The sequence below is a fragment of the Uloborus diversus genome, chromosome 8 (genome assembly GCF_026930045.1).
Source record: "Uloborus diversus isolate 005 chromosome 8, Udiv.v.3.1, whole genome shotgun sequence".
NCBI classification, from domain to species: Eukaryota; Metazoa; Arthropoda; class Arachnida; order Araneae; family Uloboridae; genus Uloborus; species Uloborus diversus.
Window position 1 is genome coordinate 149,389,797 of NC_072738.1, and position 22,516 is coordinate 149,412,312.

Here is a 22,516-nt window from a genome sequence, read left to right on the forward strand (position 1 = left end):
TTGCTATTCTGTTGGAGTAAATATGATATGAAATTTCTGAACCCACGATCCTAATCAGGGTTGCCAACGGGGGGGGGGGTGGGGGTTGGCGCAGGTTAAGACATCAAAAATTATGGGGGAGGGAGGGGTTTAAATTGTTTTTCATTTGTTTAAATTTATTTATTGATTTATTTTTAATTTAAATTATTTATTTCATTCTGTTTTCAAAAACTTCATTTATTTATTTAGTTTGTGTGAGTGTGTGTTGTCATTCAAAGTTAGGACTTTTAAAATAAAATAATAATAATTAAAAATAAATATATATATATATATATATATATATATATATATATATATACTCTCTCTCTATAATAAGATTTTTAAAAAATAATAATTTTTTTGAAAAGAGAGCAAAATAAAAAAAATAAATAAGGGGAAGAGAGTTGGTTTTTATTGGGTGGGTGGGGGGGGGGGAATTGCGCCATGGAAATTTGGGAGGATGCCCCCCTGAATCCTGCTTCCCCCCATCCCCAGTTGAAAAATTCCTGTATGCGCCACTGATAGGCATCCATGCGAAAAGCTGAATAAAACCAACCGCAAGAATTTTCTGATTTTCTTCCAGGTAAAATAATCCGCTGACTTGACAAAATTTTCTTCAGAGAAGAGTTGATGTTTCAGAATCATGTGATCATGTGACTACTGAGTAATCACGAGGAAAGAGAAAAACAGCCAACTGCGTGCGATAGGAAGCGAGTCACGTGCCTTAGCAACCGTACACTCGAATATAAGTTCGTTGATATCAACTTTTCGCATTTGTTTACTCGTTTCTTCTCAAGTGTGTGTCGATAATAGAGTTTCTTCTGCAGTTCTGTTTTTATCAGGTAACAACTTATCTTTTGTTATGATGTAAATTGATTCGAAACAATGCATGTGTGAATTCTAATTTCGTTCTTTACACAAGACTGAATTTGCACATTAGTTTGATCTTTGACTGGAATGAATCGTTATGCATAGGGGAAAATTTTTTAATCGCAAAAGACCTTTTATATTATTTTTTTCTTTCCTTTTTGGCCTCTTGATTGTTAAAAAAAATTTTTATGGTGTTCGTTCGTTTATAAATTTTATAGTCTCTTCAATCTGCATTTGAATCTTTTTTTTTTCAATCAAATTGATTTTAGTGAAATCTTCGAAACATTAGTTGTTGAATACATTGAAAGTAAATTGCGAAATGCATTGTAGTTGTTCCAAGTATACATTAGGGTTTGCATAATTTCCCTAATCTAATTTTTCCTATTTTAATCTCAAGGAAAAGTCATATATAGACATAAGTGAATGAAAATGCTTTATCAGGCCCGTCATTTGGGGGGGGGGGGTCAAGAGGCGGTAACTGAACCCCCCACCCCCGGCTTTGAGAAATTAATGTATTCACATATAAGTGGACATAGTTATGAGTTTTCCCCGCATAATTTTCACTGGGTATACACCCTTTGTTCCTCCCCCCCCCCCCAAGGAAAACGACAAAATGAGGGGCCTGTGCTAAACTAAAAGTTATTCTGTTTATTTTAGAATGGGTCAACCCAAATAAAAGTAATGGTGGTATGAATTAAGAAACAAATAAAACTAATTATATATCTTAGTTTTGATATCAACAATGTGACATTTAATCAACTTGACCATGCAAATTAAGTCATGTAGTATTTATAGGAAAAATAACTTGTAAAAGTACTATGCTGGATTAAACCATAAAGAAGTCGCATATCAAAAACGGCAACTAACTAGTCACTGGCAGGGTGAGAAGAAAAATCATGTTTTTTTTTTTTAAATTGCTTAAATTATCTTGAACAGTTTTAAGAAAAAAATAAAATAACTCAGATCTTTTTGATTTTCGTTTATTGTCTGACTGTTTATGTTTTTTCTTAATTCAATAAGGAGTAAATACATTCATGTTTGTAAATTTAGGAATTCTATTTTGAGATCAAAATTAAAGGAGAAAATTCCTTGGTTCAGTTATTTCATTTTACTTTTATCTTTAAAAAAGAAATTGAAAATATTTTCTTAGATTTTTTTAATGTGAAAGTTTCTGTTATATTGTTATTACTTGTCAAGAGCTGCGAGGTATTTTTTACAAAAATTTGTATTTGAAAGTGCTCTCTTAATTGAATGAAAGTGCCATTTCATCTTTAAGCGCCCTGCCCCTTTTTTTGGTCTTGGGGGAACACTACACAGTGAGAAATATTTTTATGGATTATTACTTCATCCACATATAAACACATAACATGCAAATACATAAAATAACCCCTCATCAAGGGTGTTTTCCCTACAAAGGAGCAGGGTTGCTATTTTGTCCACTGTTTTGTGAAAAATCCGGGACCCCGGAAGAAACTGGACAAAATGGATAAAACTGGACGAAAGGAAAAATAAACTGATTATACATCCTACATAAAATTTATTGTTATGGTGTAATAATATTAGTATACTATTCTAATACATTTTCTATCATGAATTATAATCATTTAATTAAAATAGAATCATTAGCTTTAGAATTTCATAAATCTAAAAAAAAATTAATTACACATAGGTGCAGTTAATTTTAGATCATAATTTACTTAAAAGTAATAAAATTTAACAATGTGAATAAGCTATTGGGCGTGATTAGACTATTATATACAATAGTAGAAAATTAAACTCAATGGGAAAGTCAAATGAAATGCTTGCAGATATACATACAAAACAAAGATTTATAGACTAAAAATATTTTATAACTGTTATATTTTTTTGAGTTTTTATTGATGTCACCCCATAGTAAAAATATTTATGTACTCAGAATATTTTATGGATATGTTAATGTCATGCAAATTAAGAAAAATTACTACTTTAGTAGGGTTGTGGGTACTCAGAACAGTGTTACCGGAGAAGGTTATAATAGGCAAGAGGGTAGATAGCTTTAAAGGGGCTGTTAATCTTCATTGGGGACTAATTAATTGAATAGGGGAACAGCCTAGTCAGAGCCTGTTGCCTGATCATCACATTTGTATTGCAAGGAACCGATTTCACTTCATGCCAACATTTCTTTTATTAATATCAAGTAGTTTTTCTTTTTTTTTTTAAATATAATTTTTAACATTTTGGATCTCCAACCTTTAAAAACTTTTTATTTATACTTATTATTTTATAAATATGCACTTATTATGGGTAATTAACCTACATATCACAGATAAACATCTTAAAATTTACAGCTGGATGTGCTTGTTTTATAAATGCTATTACATGCATTATAATTTATTTTAACACCTCATTTGATTTGTCAACACACTTACACAAACTTCAACTGATTTTACTTTTTTTCTTTTCACTTTAAAATATTTTTACAATAAATTGTGCTTACATACATATTTATGTATACTATTTTTATATTAAAATATTACTTAAATAGGAAAAATCTATATAATTATTTATTATTTTCAAACTTCAAATTTTTAACTCAAAACTTTCAGTTTACTGATAAAGTGGACAAAATAGACGAAACGGACAAAATGACCTTTTGTCCGGGACTTTTTTTTTCTTCCCGGGGTGGACAAATAAGGACAACCCTGCAAGGGAAGGAGGAGGTTACAACGGAGAGTTGAATTTTTCCAGTGATGTATTTTTAGTCTTGGAAGTTTCACTCTTAAGGGGACCTTTTCTACATCACTGTGTGATTGCATATACATATGCATCCTGAGGTGATAAGGAGCCTCTTTTTCAATTCTGAAAGCATGAACTTAAGGATGAAAGAAGCTTTTGTCATTCATATTTTAGTTGCTACCAGATGTTCTTTCATCCATAAATTTTGGATAAAACCAGGAGCGATATGCAGACTACTATTTGGCCGGGGGGAGGGGGGATATGCTGAAGTACGTGGGGTTTTGTGTGTAGAAGATTTCTCAAACTGCTTGTGTGTCAGTAAAAAGCATCAAATCTTCAAGGAATAAGGCATCTTGTAGGACATAAACCTTATTAATAGATTTCTTAAGCAATCAAAAGGAAGTATGAGTATTTTGCACATTTACTCCTAAAAATGATTAATGAATTGAAAATATTTACTGTAATTGTTTTAAGTTTTTGAGCACAATACGTTTGAACAATAATTGTGGATGGTTTAGGGGGGGGTGGTTGTGTCATGATCCCCCTTACCCTCCCCTTGTATCTGCCTCTATACCTGACCATTACCTTTGCTTTTAAAATTAAAATGGTACATTAAGGAAAAGAAAACCCTCCTATTGGTCATAGGAAGGTTTTATCTTACAGTGTTCCTCAGTGGCATATCGAGAAAAAATCCTCTCGGGGGGGGGGGGGGGGCGGGGGGGGGTAATGTTTTTTTGAAGTTTAAAGTAAAGCCATGCCCTCATTTATACACACGCACACAGAATATCAGGGCTCGAAAATTATTATTGCCCGACATGCCCGGGGCATGTAAAAATTCCTATTGGGCATGAATCTTTTACCCTTACATGCCTGGCTGAGCATGTAATTTATTACAATTTTTTAATTGAGTATTGGTTATTTCAATAGCAACTTATTATGTACTATTTATTTAAGCTTCTATTTCTGTTTTATATTGAAATAATTTTTGATTCAGATATAATGCTGTGAATTATTTTTCTCTGATTAATTGCTATACAAAAAAATTCAGATACTTTTGTTATTATGCAACAAAAAAAAAACGAGCATGTAAAATTTTTATTCGGGCATCTATTTTCAAGACAAACATGCCTGGCAGGGCAGGTAAATTTTTAAAGATTTTTCTAGCCCCTGACAGATATATATATATATATATATATATATATAATAATAATAATAATAAACAGGAAGACAAGCTTTTTACCGTCATAAAAGCTATTATATTAAATAAAAATCTTTTATCTCATAAACAGAACCCTTCAGGTTCGACTGAAAAATGATTTTTTGGGGCTCATGATGGGTGGGCTCACCAGTGGTGTAGCCATAGGGGGGGGGGGTCTAACCCCCTCCCCCCCCCATGGCTGCGCCACTGGTGTTCCTGGCATATCATCACAGAAAGTCAAATTTGATGCAGAGGAAAGCATTCTTTTCTTTAAATTAATCTTTTTTTGATCTAATCTTCTTTAGTGGTGAAATGCTTTGTTAACTCAGTTTTCCTTTTTGCTCTTCACACTACATAAAAATGTGATAAGCTATTTAATCTATCTAGTCTTGAATAAATATTGGAAGGGTTCAAAGAGTTATCTTTAAAGTTAATTTTACTTTTAAGATATAACCTTTCAGTTGACATTGGCTCTATTCTTTGTTGTTATCAACTTGTCCAAGAACTCTGATTGAGCTTGTTGATAAGAGATTTCTGATAGGAAAAGTATAAAACTGTGTTTAACCGGTTTGTCAATTTCTAGGGCTTCATTTAGGAAGGTGCTCAGAACATTTAAGTATTAAAGTAAGTTACCTTCTAAAGTTTTTAGGGCTTTTTTTTCTTTTGGTCTGGTTTTGAAGCATTATTATATGTATACTGTATTTTTGCTTAATACATCTTTGCATACTTATCTGTGTAAAAATAATTATGATTGACATGTATATAGCTGCAACAAAAAAGTTTATATACTTGTCAGAAGTTTTGTAAAATTTTACTTTCTTAGCATCCCAACAAAATAGCAATTACATATAAAGTGTAGACTGAAATTTATTTTTAGTTTGAGAATAAAAACCAACTTAGTATTTTATCTTTAATATTTCTATTCTTTACTTAGAATAAACTAACCAGTTATTGTTTAAAAAGTTAGTCTATTCTGAAATGCTTTTAAATTTTAAGTCTTTTAGGATTTTATCTATACAAAACCATGTTTAAGATTCAGCTATTGTAATATAGTTATATAACTGTGAAATGTTTCTTTCCTTACACTATAAAGTTTTCAACAAGTAACAAAAAGTAAAACAAAATACTTAATTCTATAAGGAAGGTAGCTAATATCATATCTTTTCCTAAAGCTTGTAAATAAAAACTGGGAAGAGGCCAAGATGCAGTAAAATAACAGTAACAATAGGAGAAACATTGCATTTTAGCTATCATAGTTTTATGAGTTGCTCAAACATCAATGCAAGTAAATCCATTTTTTCCTTCTGATTTTAATGAAATCAATATTATTTTTCTTAGTTATATTACAAGATTTATTTGTTAATTTATTTTTTATAGGTTTGACAACTCATTTTTTAACTTCTAAATATTGTCATTACAACAAATGTAGTATCAAATGAAAAGAATCACTTTTTCAAGAGAGAGAGAAGGACACACACACACACATGTATTGTGTCTATCAAATTTGCCAAGACTGTTGTGATTTCTACATTAATAAGCACTTTTTTAACTGTTTTAGGACTTAATTTGCCTTAGTATAGGTATATCATTTTTGATACAAGGCTCTTGAGTTCGGCACTTAAAAACTCATATTGGATACTTTGCATTTGTATTGACAATATTTTGTGTATTAAAGTTTAAATTTATCTGTTTTTTTTTTTTTTTCTTTCCACTTTCTTCCTTCCTTTTTTTTTTCTCTCTTTCTTTTATTTCCTTTCTCTCCCTCTTTTTAAAATTTTTTTACTGTATTGGGTGACTTCTGAGTAACACATACCCAGCTTAAAAATCTTTTTTTTTCTTTCCTTTCTTTTTTTTTCTTGAAAAAAAAAGAACTGTCGGATCATGAAGAGCATTATTAGCTGTCACATTTTTAATCTGAAATCCCTTTACCTCCAAAGGATTTTGCTGGGAATGGGAATGACTTGAAAGCTGAAGGCCTGAAGAGTTTTTTTTTTTTTTTTTAATTTAAATTTTTATGTATGCTCTTCATACTCATGCAGGTTATTTGAACCTAAAAGTCATGGAAGAGCTGTTTTTACAAATGAAATTTAATGAATGGACTTATTTATAGCTTCAAAATTTTTTCAAAAGGTAAGTTTTATGATACAGAATTTTATAAAGTAGCTATCTCTCTAGGACAGAATTTTATAAACGGGTCACACACAGCAGAACCATATATTTCGGGATTAACACTGTTATGCGTTATACATAATAATGTTTCAGAATATTTGTCACTTGTTAATTTGTGGTTAAAATGCTTTTTCTAGAACATTAATGAAAATATACCTATTAAATTTTTTGACTTATAGTAATTATGTAATTGGATTGACAAAATAGAGAAAAACAGTTTTGAATGCTGGATGTAATAATATACAGAATTTAGTGCGTGTTTTAGTTTAAAAAATACTTTTAAATTTCTAATTGTTGTTCATTTTTCTTTCATTTAGAATGAAGCTATTAGTTGTTCTAGCAGTGTGTTTCACTGTAGGGGCTGCCAAGTTCCTAATCCCTAGCCATGTACATCCTCTTTCACAGAAGATGATTGACTACATTAATTTCCTGAACACTACTTGGAAGGTGATTTGATTTCATATTTTGCTAAGACATCAAACATAGAGATTTGAACATTTGTTTATTTATTTTATGTGATACAAAGTATTTTTTTAAAGTGTGCAGATACAAGAAACAGAAACTAGTTCTATAGAAGCTGTTAGGTATTTTCTCTCACTTCAAATATACAATGTTATCTCTTGAGCAGATTAAATTTTTGTTTTACATTAAAGTAACTAAATACAATCACACTAAGTTTAATATAAATATTTTTTTGGACTTTCTGTCCATAATGGGCTCATGATGTTTTTGGCTAATGACACCTGACTTGTCTTCATAGCACTAATGAATTCATTTGAATGAGATATAATCCAAAGTTGTGTGTGGAACTAGATCTTAATCCCATTCCAGTGGTTGGAAAAACTACATTTATTTTGTAGCGAACTATAGCTACAACTACTTTATAACAAATGTAGTTAACTACAACTAATTTTTCTAAAATGTAGCGACAACAAACTACTTTTGAAATGTAGCTGTTACTTTTTAAAAAATAAATAAATAAAAAGCATACACCTATAACCGTTTGAGGATTGAACGAAAAAATTCGAAAAGTTTTTCAGATTTATAAATTTGCTCATTTGAACGTGGAATATTACTAAGAATTAGCTATCCTTTCTTTCTGTAATGTTTTAAACCATTTTTACGAATGCATAAAATACACCACCAGCTCAGTTATTCCATCCGAGAACTGCAGTTTCGTGCTTTTTAGCACTCATCAGCCCAGAATAGGAAGTGAAAACCTCTTAAGGGAGCCAAGAGAGCAGGGCCAGATTTGGAAGTGTGGAGGCCCTGGGGCAACAAAGGAGTGGAGGCCCCTAATCAGGATTTCAAAAGATTATCATATTTATGAAAATATCCGATACTTTGATGTATATCCGAATATTATGATATATATATATTTATATTCGATATTTTTGACCCGTGAAAGTTAGGATATTTTGAAAAATTTTTATTGTGGGGGCACTTTTGTTGTATAGGCCCCGGGGCAGTAGTCCCGCCTGCCCTCCCATAAATCCGGCCCTGCAAGAGAGCCAAACAAACTGGTAGCTAATGTACAATTAGCACACATTCCTATTTCGGGCTAATGAGTGCTGAAAGGCGCAAAACTGCAGTCTTCGGAAATAACTGAGCTAGCGGTGTATTTTGTGTATTTCTGCCTAAGCCCTGGCTTAGGGCCGGTAACTTACTGCAAAACGTTTTTACAAATATTCTTTGCAAGAAAAGATTACGAAAATTGAAAGAATCAAATTTTTACAGTTTGACAACTTGATAATGTAAATGATTTGGTTTAAATTTTACATTGACATACATATACATAAAATTGATTAGATGAGAAAAACTCTTTTAAACAGCAGAGAAAAACTTTAATTTTCTATATAGCAATTAATTTTATAGGAACTTATACTTTGTAGGATCTAATTAATTAATTTTGAGTTTCAAGCTTGGGGTACGGACCGGTACACCATTCTCTTTGTTACACTGCTGATGAAATGTTTTTTTTTTTAAGAACTTCATTTAAAAGTAGTGTCCAGAAATCTCTACCAACTAATAATATTTTGTATCAAACTACTCCCTACTCTACTTATTTTAAAAAGTAGTGCGCTACAAACTTTTTTTCCATTTTGTCTTTTTGGTTAAAGTTTTTTTGGGTCTTATACATTTCTATAACTTCTCTGTGGGTGGAGATAGGGAAAGTAAGAAAGGATTTTAACCCCTTCCCTCTCACTCCCATGAAAATGCTGTGTTGGGGTTTCGACCCCATTTCTCACTCCTGTGATAGTGCCGTGCTAGAGTGTGCAATATTAATGCGACGAAACTATTAAAACCAATTCATTTATTTTGCCCGGAATACACTTTATTTCTCTCTTTATGCACTAGATGGCAGCACCAGTCCATTTTAAATGTAATTGCAGATTTTAAATGTAATTGCAGAGATGAAGAAAGGAAATTTTTTACTAACTTACCAGATTGTGACATTGGCCTCTGTATCTCAAGCTTTGAAATTTACCACACAAGAAAAATTTATTTATCTTTACTTATATTACACAAAAGATAAAATTCTTTTTTAATGTTCAAAAGACTTATTTCTTAATTTTTCACTGCTTGCTTGGCTTTGCTTGTTGACTTTTCATAAAATTTTAAATTTTTTTTAAAATTTCAATCTAAAAAATATTGAAAATGAAAAATTGAATGCACATGTTGTTCATACACTTATTTTTATATCATTTTCTTAAATAAAAAAAATATACACTTTTATGATCGTTTTCTTGAAAATTATCCGATCGTTAAAGGGGTAAAAAGGACTTGAACATTTCTGAAAAAAAGTGTAACAGAATGTTCTTTCCCGGGGGACTCTCATCTGATGAGCCACTGCGTGACAGGTACATGGGACTCTCGGGAGTGATGGTGATGCAATAGAACTCAACAACCGCTGACTTTTGAGCATGTATCAGGCTGTAATGGAATTGGTTCTATTCAATGAGTATTAAGAAAACTTGGTGATTAAGGCTTTGAATTCATTCATGCTCTGAAAATGAGACATTTGAGGCAACCCACTAACCTGCAACATCGGCCAATAATTGTTTTGAATATTTTGATGAAATTTCTACATGTTGTTATGTTGTATTTCTTTTGACTGTGTATGAGCTGGATTTTTAATTTTCTCTCTGTTGTTTTGGCCAATTTTGCACATTCAAGTAATGAAGCATTCCACTTTAATTTAGTCTTATTGTATCAAAAAGAATGCAATAAATTCATTAATTTTGTTTGACTTTTTACTTTTGAATGTTCATCATAGTTACCATGTGTTCCAAACTTACGCTTCATTAATATAATTACGATATTTATAAAAATTATTCTATGTTCTAGGCTGGCAAAAATTTTGAAGGTGTCAGTATGAAATATATCAAGGGCCTTCTTGGTGTTCACAAAGACAATCACAAATACAGACTGCCATCCATCAGGCACGCTGTTCCCGATGATCTGCCCGATTCATTTGATGCCCGAAAACAATGGCCCCAATGCCCAACCATTAGTGAAATTAGAGATCAAGCATCTTGTGGATCATGTTGGGTAAGATAAAACCTTATCTTTTATATCTTTAATTGTACAAACATTTTGAAGTCTAATCTATGAAACACTTAAAATATATTTCTATTAAAATGTATTTTATCAACAATTGAGGAAATAAAAATTTTCCTCTTACAACAGTTGGAAGTTCACTTTAGTTATTTTTGAAGTGTCAAAGTCATCTCTAGTATTAAAATACATCAGTGGCGCAGGAATTTTACAAGGGGAGGGTCCAAGGTCGAAAGCCTCATTCTCATATCATACCCCAATACGCCGTCAAACATATTGACTTGATTTTATCGATTCTCGAGAACGAAAAACAATAAAAATCAAACTATTAAATAAATATTTAGCATTGTTTAATGAAACATACTTAAACAAATAACCAGAAAGAAAAATAATGTATGCTTTTACTTCTCTTATAATTAAACTAGTATGTTGTGGGCATCACGAAACTTTCTTCTATATCTTTCTTGTGAATTCTGATCAATCCCTATGCTTGAAGAGAATGCAATATTCCCAGCAACAAAAAAAAAAAAAAAAAAAAAAAACACCTGAAATCCTGAATTTTGCAAAAGCTAAGCAAAGAATGACTTGAAAGTTATTTTAAAAGCCTTGCTTGAATTAATTAGATGTTTTATTTGTTAACAAACATAAAATGGCAACAGTTATTAATTTTAAATCATTGTGATAACATTTCCGATTATTTCCCAAAAATTAAAATCACGTGAAATAAGCAGATGACAGTATTACAATTTATCTTTCTTATTGTTACATTTATAAAGCTATTTTTATTTACACAAAAAAAATCAGCCCCCCATGGAGCGATTGGCGCCAAAATTGAAACAACGCCTATTTACAAATAGATTCACATTTATTCCAAATTTCATCCAGAACGTAGCATTACTTCTTGAGATATGGCACTCACAATGAAAAAAAAAGAACATTCGATTGCGCCTCCCCCTTTTCAGCTTTTGACACCAAAATAAAATCAGCTATTATACCCTCTATGGGCTACTTGCCGATAAATTTTTCTTTCATTCCGTTCATTATTTCTTGAGATACAGCAGTCACAATTGACGACAAAAAACGTTCTATAGCTCAACCCCCGTTTGAGTTATTGACACCAAAATTGAATCAGCACTTGTTCCTGTTAATGGCAACATATGGACCAAATTTTGTTTGATTCGGCCAGTTACTTCCTGAGGAATAGCAAGCACACGTAACTCAAAAAAGTCCCATTGCTCCAACCCCCTTGGAGGAATTCGCGCCAAAAACCAATGGGCACAAGTTCACATAGGGGCACATATGTGTACCAAATTTCGTTCGATTTCATGCGGTAGTTTTTGCTGTAGAGCGGCCACAAAAAACTGGTCACACACAGACGTGACACACAGACAGACAGACATTTTCCAAAAATAGTCGAAATGGACTCAGCACACCTCAAAACATTCGAATCCGTCAAAATTCGAAATTCGAAAATTTGCACGAATCCAATACTTTCTTCTATATATTAGATATAGAAGAAAGTAAAAATGGAATCAAGTTCATGGAAACTCATCTTAATCTGCAATTAATTACAAAACTAAAAACATTGTTATTACAGTGTATTTGTTTATTATCACCATTCTGCTTCTCATGGCAATTCGTTATATAAAAACCCCAATATTTTGAAAATCTTTTAACATGAGGATTTTTTTTTCACTTATTAGAACTGAAATTGTTGCCTTTGTTTGAAATTCCTCTACGTACAAAATACATAGAATTGTAGTCAGTTGGGGGGAAAACCAAGACCAATGGGAGGGGTCTGGACCCTCTGGACCCCTCCCTTGTGTGCACCACTGAAATACATACTTTTCTTATGTACTACGAGGTGTGCTATTAAATAACGAGACTATTGCTGTAAAACATATTATTTTAAATTGATACATTTGAGGCAGTGAGAAGCAAAGGGATGCAAGTGACCTATTTCAAGTTTCGAGTAAAACGTGTTTGAAGATTCGATCCTAGGTAGGCTTTCATTGAAATTTTTTTCCAAATCATTCTGTACAGCATCACCTACCAAGGCTATTAGTACAATTTTTTTTTGCCCCAAGACAGAGGAGAGGTTCACCTACCATGTGTACTGGTTATCTCCAAATTTTTAATTTTGCCACTTGCATCCCTTTGCTTCTCACTACCTCATATTTAGTTTTTATCACCTTCAATATACACCCCTCCTCTGTCCTTACAACGCTCCATGCAAATTTTCCATTATTTGAAACAGTGCTAGAAGTCTTGTTCTGTGAGCTACTGCATGACGCGTGCCGCTTTCTCTTTCACAGCTTCAACAGACTGAAATCTTGTTTCTTTTAATGCAAATTTGACCTTAGGGAACAGATAAAAGACAATGCAGAGTGCCGGCGCATTGTCTTGATGGAGAATCCACGACTTGTTCTTTCACAATGCTGGCCGTTTTTTTTTTATTCTTTCCCGGAGTTGAGCAAGTACCTCACGGTAGTAATGTTGATTAATAGTTTGACCTTCAGCAACCCAGTGAAGGTACACAATACCATGAATATCGAGAAAAAACAATCGTCATCGCTTTGAATTTCAATTTGCTTATTCGAGCTTTTTTAGCTTTCGGTGAGGTTGGACCCTTCCAATGCATGGATTGACGTTTTGTTTCTAGATCGTAAGTGAAAAACCAATATTCGTCACATGTTTTGACTCTTTCCACAAAGTTCAAGTCAGTTGCAATGGCATCTAAAGTGTTAGTACACACATTTTTATGAGCATCTCTTTGTTCGACTGTGAGAATTTTTGGCACCACTTTCGCGCATACTTTTTTCATGTTCAAATTTTTTCACGTTTTTCTTGTTACATAAAATTTTCCTTACGCATTCTTTGTCAATTCCAACAGTTTCAGCGTTGCACAAATTGTTAAACGACGGTCAGATCAAACCAGATCACCGACCTTTTCGATATTTTCATCCTAATGGAGGTTAAAGAGCGACCCCACAGTCATCATCTCTGATGTCTTCCCAACCATCTTGGAAATTCTTGAACCACTCAAAAACTCCCGCATGTAATAAACACTCATCGCCATAAACTTCTTTTAATAAACGATAAGTTTCAGTATCAGTTTTACAAAGTTTCATGTGAAACTTCATGACAATTTGTTACTCTACTATTACACTTAGAATTTTTCTGGCAAAAGGAAAGTAACACCTCTTACATAAACAATGGTTATGGCCAGACTGATTTCTCTACAAACACGGAAGGTGTTGCAATCGAAAGAAAAGGGTGTAGGCTGCATAGCTGTCGATCGTTTGGATTTGGCGCATGCGTGGTTCTTCTGTAGCAGCATCAGTCTTGTTATTTAATAGCCACACCTCGTATTTTAATACTTTTTTGTTCTCGGCAGGTAGTCAATTTATGGTAGGAACAATAATTTCTTTTCGTTAAAAACAAAGAACTTATTACCCTAAATTGTTCTATCCATTAATTTTCTTATACATATTCAGCACTGAATGATTATTTTGAAACATGTTTTCCAATTCACCATGCAGACTAAAAATGAAAGTATATTCAAAGACTAGGACTTGGGTTACTAGTCCTAAGAACCTCAATTTAATACATTCAAGTTTTATTTAATTGAATTCTGAAAAGTGAAATTTTAAACTTATTGGGTATGAACATTTATTATCCCAAAAAGTTTGTTCATTACAATTTTTGAGAAGCATTTTTTAAAAACCTATTTTTATGAAATTTATGTATCCCAAGGAAAAGCTTGGGTTTTTCATTTCAAATTCCAGTACATAGGGCATTTGCTGACTTGTTATCTGTTTGTGGTAAATTACATTTCTTGCATTCTAAGAAATATGTCTTTGTAGGCTTTTGGTGCTGTAGAAGCTATGTCTGATAGACATTGTATCCACAGCAATGGAAAAAATATAATTGAACTTTCTGCTGAAGACCTTTTGTCTTGTTGTAGTTCATGTGGAATGGGGTAAGTATGAGGTTATTTTATCCAAGTCTCGCAAATGTAAATTGGACTTCTGTGCTATTTCCTAACTTGCCAATTCTAAAAAAAAAAAAAAAAAAAATTACCCCTACTTTGCATTGCTTATTATCAAAATTTGCTAATACAGTAGAAGACCGTTATAATGCACACCTTGGGACCACAGCTTTTGCGTTATACAGGTTCTTGCGTTGTATAGATCATTTCAAAAATTTTGAAACTAATATTCAGAAGATATCTATATATTAGCACTTCAGAATTAGTTTTATCTGCAATGAGTATTAAAGCACCAATATTATAATTAGTTATTCAAAAATAAGTTTGTTTCACAATCAAAATCCTGTACTTCTGCTAGCTTCATGGTTTGCATAACAACTGCATTTTTAAGAGCCATCTGGTATTTTCATTTTACTGTGAATGCTAATTTTCATTTTAAAGCTTTGAATTAAGATTAAAAGATGAAAAACTGTTTCAAAATTTAATTTGCCTAACAATTTTTATGTTTGCAAGGCAAAACAGAGGGATTTTTTAAACTTCAAAATCTATTGTTTACTTCTGAAAAGTAGTGGGGTTTATAGAGAATTGCGTTATACAGGTCGGCGTTATAACGCTCTTCTACTGTAATCTCTTATTCATAAATTTTTACCATTTTTTTAGAATGATTGCTATTCTCAGTCATGTATATAATGTTATTATTATTATTTTTTTTTGTTAACACTTTTTTAAAGTAATGACTAAATAAAAAAACTCTTGTATTAGAGGGAAACATTAAGTTATGTCATTAAATAACTAAAATTTTATTTTGTTTTGTGAGCCCTACTGTGAAATTGAGGAAACAATTGTAAATAACTATGCAATATTGAATATAATGACAATGATCAATAAGAATAAGTAATGACAATCTATTAGAATATTTTATTTTCAAAGTGAAATGCATACTTTTAAAACAATAGGAAGAAAAGGGCTTTTCTATCCTAGTTGAATTATTGTTTGATTTTGAAAATGTTCCCAAAATATTAAAATAATGGGAAAATATTTTGCTAAACTGTGGGACAAATTGTTTTGGTGAATCTCATTCTTTGATATTTTCAAAATGAGAATTTTTTAAAAGAAGAATTCTGTAAAATCCTAAAAATTGATCATATAATCAGAAAAAAAAAAGTTTTGTTTCAAGAGCTGAAATTGGTTCACTATTTTAATTTTTTTTTGAAGGAGTAAAAGGTACATGGACATGGATAATCCTAATAAATAATTATGATAGTTTAAAAAAAAAAAAAAAAAATTTATAACTTTAACAATATAACAATAAACTTTTTCTGTGTGGACAAAGGGAGAGCCTTTTTTAAATCCCAAGTTTTAAATAGTAAGTTATTATTTGCTGTATTTATTTTATTACTTGTATGGTTAATTTTTTGGTGAAAAATTTGAAATCTGAAATTTAAACCTTTTGCCTCTTACTCCTTCACACTTTTGAGACAGTGCAGTAGAAGATTTAATTGATAATACCCATCTTAAATTCAATATTTGTGATCACAGTGAGGTTATGTAACTTTGACAGAAAATTTGTCAGGTAATTTTTATTGATCAGTATCTAAAATAAAGTTTGCATTTCTAGGTGCAACGGTGGATTTCCCGGATCAGCTTGGGAATACTGGGTTGAGAAAGGTATCGTAACCGGAGGCTTATACAACTCCCACAAAGGTTGTCAGCCATATGTTATTCCTTCTTGCGAGCACCATACTTCTGGAAAGCTTCCTCCTTGTGGTGACATTGTTGACACTCCCAAATGTGTGCACATGTGTGAAAAAGGGTACAACGTTAGCTACAGTAAAGACAAACATTTTGGTAAATGTTCTCTTAATCTGTTTCCTTAAACACACTTAAGTAAAATTGCTACTACAAGTCATTTTTGTTCTAAAATTTTATTTACTTTTTTATTATTGTTATTATTGATGTTATTGTTTGTTGACACTTGAACCATCCTCTATTTCATTGGTGTAATTAAGTGTAAAGAAAGCAAGAAAATTTTTTTATTGAAAGTTTCATACACAGTTTCAGTTGATTCATGACAAATTAACTATGTGTATAGAGAAAGGTTATAAATGGAGTGTAAAGCATCTTTTTTTTGAACATTTATTCAAAAATTAAAAAAATAGCTTTTATTTTTTATACTTAATCTGCCAAACCAAGTGAGCAAAATGTTGGAAATTGTGTAGGAATTAATAATAATGATGATAATTATAAAGCTGAACTTGCTTACGATTTGATTTTGCTCAAAAATTCACTGTTTCACAATAATGAACTATTATTGGACTAGGATCAACCTAGATAGGTCCAGAACCTGTTGCTTGTCATATACATAGCTGTATCATTTTTCAGTTTTTCCAGTTGTATGAAAAGTGACCAAAGAAATTGATAGTACAGTCAGACCCGCTAATATGAATCAAACCTCTCAGAACCGAATATTTCCCCATAGACGCAATGTTAAAGATCCCCGCTTAATCAAAAAATTTCCCCAAATAATCAAATAATATTGATCAGCTTTCACATTTCTGAGAAACTTTTTGAATAAATTAGAAATAAATTCAGTAAAAATGAATATTGAAGTAAAAATGTGAAGTAATTCGCCAACAGCGGGCAAGAGAAACAACATTCATAGTCCATCAAAACATTTCCAATGTTCTACCAAATTTCTTTTGCCTTTGTCATTACTGAAAAGAAAAAAAAAAACGAATAGATAACGAAGTTGAAAATAAATAAATAAATAATACTGAAAAAAGGTAACGAAACATATTTTTAAAACTCAAGTTGAAGGTTACTTTTTGAAATTTAAAAACACACTTGTAGTGTACATACTAATTATTAAACTATTTTGTAGTTTATGTAACTTATTTCAAAAACTTTTTACCAATAACATAAACCCTTTGTATAGCTTTTGATGCATTATTATTACGTATTAAGACTAATGTTATCAGTTTAGAAAAGTATGGGAAATTTTCCCGTGAATATAATTTCTTGGAAACGACAATATTCAATTAAGCGGAGTCAACAGAATTAGTATTATGTAAATAGCTTTTAATAAAGTTGATGTTAAATAATAATAATAATAATAATAAATGTTGTGCTCCAATGATTAAGGGAGATGTTGCTCCCCCTTCCTCAAGTTCATTTGAACCCCTACTTTTTTTTTTCACTTCTCTAATCAAAGTTTCACTGTTGATTTGGTAATTACATTAGCAGTTTGTATCTTTAAATTTCCACTTCAATATATATATATGTATATATATATATGTATATATATATATATATATATATATATATATATATATATATATAGAGAGAGAGAGAGAGAGAGAGAGAGAGAGAGAGATATGAAAAATTAAAAGATCTATGACCTATTAAGATGAGATCTAAATAAAATTTTATGTTTTTGCCCTAGTTTTCAGTTTTATTATTTAGTAAACTCTCTTATTTGCTGTGAATTTACATAATTATTTGACTTTGATATGAATAAAAATGAAAAAGTGCCTGTATAATTTTGTATAAAGTGAAAAATTAAAATTCCTTTTATTTTCAGGCAAGCAATCTTATTCCATCGATAGTGATGAAGAACAAATCCGAACTGAACTTGTTAAAAATGGACCCGTTGAAGCAGCTTTTACCGTCTATGGAGATTTTGTGAATTATAAAAGTGGTAAGGTTATATTTGCTCAAACTGTGCTTTCCCCTTATTATTTAATTTACTGTTTCCAAAATTATGTTTCTCTACAGTGTGGTGCACTAATTTCCAGCTAAATGAAAGAGAAAGAGAAAAATAGAATTTTTTACATTTAAAAGTAAAAAACATAAATTTCTCTAAATGTATGTGTTGTTAAAATTATTTTGCAACATATTTTTATTTATTTATTACTTAATTTTTTTGATCAAGTAAAATAGTTGCTGGAAACATTATTAAGCTTTGATACTGCAAAATTAAATGCTGTGTGGATTTTCGGTATTCAAGCAACAATTGAATTGAGTTTGTTTTCATAGGCGTATATCAACACCACAGTGGCGAGGAATTGGGAGGTCATGCTATTCGAATTTTAGGATATGGCACTGAAAAAGGAACTCCTTATTGGTTGGTTGCAAATTCCTGGAATGAAGATTGGGGTGACAAGGGTAAATACAATTTGAAATTTATTATTGTTGTATTTTGCTCCATTAGACGCATAGTCGTGTAATACTGCATTGCATCCAATGAAATATACAATTATGTACATAACCAACAGTCTGACAAAAGTAACAATTATGTTATCGTTATGAAAGCATTTTGTGGCATTCATTAGGTTTTAATTTTGAAGTTTTACAAGTTAGATGACTTATTAATAAATTTGTTATTGCAAAGTAAAACTTTAATTGTAGCTAATTCATAGCTTTTAAAGTTACCATGGGGTACCCTTAAAAGTTATATGCTATAAAGCTAATATGGTCTTATATAGTAAACAATTATCTTTCCAATTCTTGATTTCTAGACTCAGACAACATATTTATGTTGTTACACATGAAGATCTCAATGTACTAATGAGCAAAACTGTTTCATAGAGATCTTAAAAGTCATTTATAAAGTATTTTATTTATATTTCTTGTATTCAGGGAAATTTTATTGCCTTTTAAATGTTCATAAAGGTGTGGGCTAACTTCAATAAAAGTGTAATAAGATACTGTGCTCTTCCAAAAAAAATGTATGAGCCATTCCCAATACAGTCGAACCTCATCATCCTCATATGTATAATACTGAAGTCACTGATTGAGTAACGCTCCTGACATCATCAACAGTGAAACTTGCGCTATAGCATGATAATTTGATAGTATTTTTTGGTAATGTTTGACATTCTGGGAAATGCTTTATTGTGACAAGGCTGAACTGGATCCGATAACCTTAATGTCTTACTGGTAAGACTGTCATTTCAGGGGAATGAAGAAATAAAAAAATGGTCAACAATGAATGCTATTTACTGGACTTTAGGGTTCGTCCACTGGAGTTAGGGTTAAAATTTCAACTATCAAAATACTAGAAAGTCGCCTGTCATGGTATGACGAGTGAAAATTGTTTCTACATTTGAACAAAGCTATTGCCTGTTTGGTGATATTTTGATAGTTGAAATTTTAACCCTAACACCAGTGGATTAACCTTCAACTCCAGTAGATAGCTTCAGTTCGCATCTCCAGAGCTCGAATATGCTACTTTGCTCTGATTTACAATGCTACCGAAAAAGGTAAAACATTCCATTCTAAGTGTTTTCTTTGGGGTAAATTACAGGCTTCAGAAAGTTTGTAGTGTAATGTAATTTCAGAACAATAGAAAAGAAAGCTTCCTACAAACACTATGATAAACTACTGTCATTCACTAATCTTCAAAGAAAGTTATAAGTTACAGCATTTGTTTTATCTTTTTCATCCGCCATTAGACAGTGGCTGCAGTACCCCTATAATTTATTGGAGTTGCGAATTGTTTTGGTTCCTTCGTTTTCCTAAAATGAGTCTTACCAGTAAAACTGTTAAGTCGCCGTATCGAGTTTCAGCCTTGTCACAATAAAGCTTTTCCATCCATGTCAAACATTACCAAAACATATTATCAAATTCTCATGCCGTGGCATGAGTTTCATTGTTGAAACATGTGGGTTACTTCCTCATCGGCTATTATTTATATTAGGATCACCAAACAGGCTTTGTTCAATTACAATTCAAGCAATTTTCACCCGTCATACCTTGATGAGCAATTTTCTAGTGATTTAAGGATGTATGGTTTACACCCTCATTTTAATACAACCACTCACCCCATGCTGTGGAGCTTTTCTTTTTACCAAAAGTAAGCTAATGACTGAAATAAAATACAATACAGTCTTAAATGTTATTGCAATAATTTGGGTATAGAGTAAGGGCAATTACCTTTGATCAACTAGCTAAAAATGTGGAAAATATATGAGAGAAAACCCTGCTCTCGTCCAGCCATTGTAACTTTGAATTTGTAATGATTATTAGTGTAGGAATTTTGGATTAGGCTATATGTCTCTTATGACTACCTGGCATAAAATTTTGATGCTATAGAATCAAAAATATAAGTTTCTAGTGGTCAACGTATCAACACAAGCAAATAAAGACTATTTTATTTCCAATGTGTATACATACCTTTATTGTTTTCATGAAATGTATTAACAAGAAATTTTTGGGAAAGATTTTAGCACTGTAATTTCAGTGCATAAGATATACTAATTCATCTGGTTAGAATTTAAGAAAAATACTTGAACTCAGAGTAGACAGAAAAGGTCAAGAATCTATTGTAGTGGCAAAACTTGATACAATGAAGACTAAACTTTTACAGGGCCAGATTTAGGGGAGGGCAGGTGGGGCTACTGCCCCGGGGCCTCCACAAGAAAGGGGCCCCCACAATAAATTTTTTACAAAATATCCTAACTTTTATGGGTCAGCAAATTTTACGCTTTCTCCCAGACTTTTTTTTAATTTTTTTTATCTCTACAAGGAATGCTTGCACAAAAATTAAATTATTATCGATATATCAGAAAGCCCTGATTTCAAGTATCCATTTACTATGAATTTTTTATTTGATCGAGCATTTCAGTGGCAATATATTTTTTGTTTTATTCATTCAATTTATAATTTGTGCTAAAATCATGTGTGATTATGATCCAAAACTTATTATCACTATTTGTAATAAAGATATTAATTTTCTATATCGGATAAGGGAGAAAAAGTTAATAATATTTTGCTCTGGTGAATCAGCTTGCTTCATAGAGAGTGAGATTATACCATTGGCAAATTGAGTTTAGAGTATATTTTAGAGTTAAAATAGAAAAAAGGAAAGAAAAAGCTTTGGCATGGAGAAATATGGTGCTCCCTTTTTTATTTTTACAAAATAATTGTGGGTTATTGTCATTTATAAAAAATAATAATTACTTTTTTTTTCTGATAGGATATTTCAAAATCCTGAGAGGTCAAGATGAATGTGGTATTGAGAGCTCTATTGTTGCTGGTTTGCCAAAACAATGAACATTTTTGTATTTTTAACTCATTTTCAGTTATACTTTCCATTGTTGGTTGTAATTAGTAAAAAGCCAAAAGTTTTTTCATGACACTTAATGTAACATTTCACTTTATGTAATTTTATATTAATTTTGTTATTTTTCAATAAAAATGTGTTATTGTCTTGAAACTGCTTTTGTGATGTTTAATGGTTTGTAAAAATGAAAACAGAGACAGAGATTCTTAAAAATATATTTATTAAAAGCTAGTCATTTTGTCAACAGTGATGAGTAATAAAGCTTTGAAAGGTTATACTGCGTTAAAACACGTTTGTAAAGAGTTTATAAAGAAGATAATTTGTAAAGGAGTTGTCTTTTTAAAGCTCAATATGTCTATTTAATGTTTATCTTTCATTAAGAAAAAAGAACTTCATTTTCGTAAAAACATATAGTATATTTTAATGTAGATATTGCATTGAATTCTGTGATAGTGAATTTTGACCTGTGCTACCATTTACCTGGTATGTGCATTGTGCAATATTACACTCTCTTTCTTAGTTTGTACAGTATTGCTCTCTGAAAATTCTATTTGCATACTGACTAAAATTCAATACATGAAATATGTAATAAAGTTTCATTGAATAGTGCATGAAGTGTTGCATTTCAGTTTGAGTACCACATTTATCTTAAATAAAACTTGTATTTTCATTAAAACAAGTTTTTCTAAAGTTAATTTCACCTACAGGTGATTGGAAAGATTATTTGAATGATTCATTTTCTAGTTGAATTTAAGCATGATAATGAACATTTTAGCAATATGTTTTCTATTTCTCCGTTTTCTATTTTTCCCCAAAAAGTTGTAGTATATATTGAGCTCTTGAGTTTGTTCTTGAAGTTGAAATCAGGTGGAGATATGTACACATTTTGCTGTCAAATAATAAAAAATCAGTCAATAGCTATAGCATAGCCAAA

The 22,516-nt window shown here is 31.2% G+C and overlaps 1 protein-coding gene across 2 annotated transcripts; it reads left to right on the forward strand.

Annotated features, from left to right (window-relative positions):
* The first annotated feature begins 734 nt into the window (after positions 1 to 734).
* Positions 735 to 21,735, forward strand: LOC129228071 (cathepsin B-like). 2 transcript variants are annotated; one of them, XM_054862706.1, is made up of 9 exons: positions 777 to 860; positions 5,385 to 5,425; positions 7,288 to 7,417; positions 10,319 to 10,522; positions 14,395 to 14,510; positions 16,138 to 16,367; positions 18,100 to 18,216; positions 18,555 to 18,683; positions 21,496 to 21,735. In XM_054862706.1, the coding sequence occupies exons 3-9, from the start codon at positions 7,289 to 7,291 to the stop codon at positions 21,570 to 21,572; spliced, it is 1,002 nt and encodes a 333-aa protein (XP_054718681.1). In that variant the 5' UTR covers positions 777 to 860; positions 5,385 to 5,425; position 7,288; the 3' UTR covers positions 21,573 to 21,735. The 2 variants fall into 2 exon arrangements, with proteins under 2 accessions (XP_054718682.1, XP_054718681.1); XM_054862707.1 differs by lacking the exon at positions 5,385 to 5,425 and having other exon boundaries at positions 735 to 860.
* Positions 21,736 to 22,516: the final 781 nt, after the last annotated feature.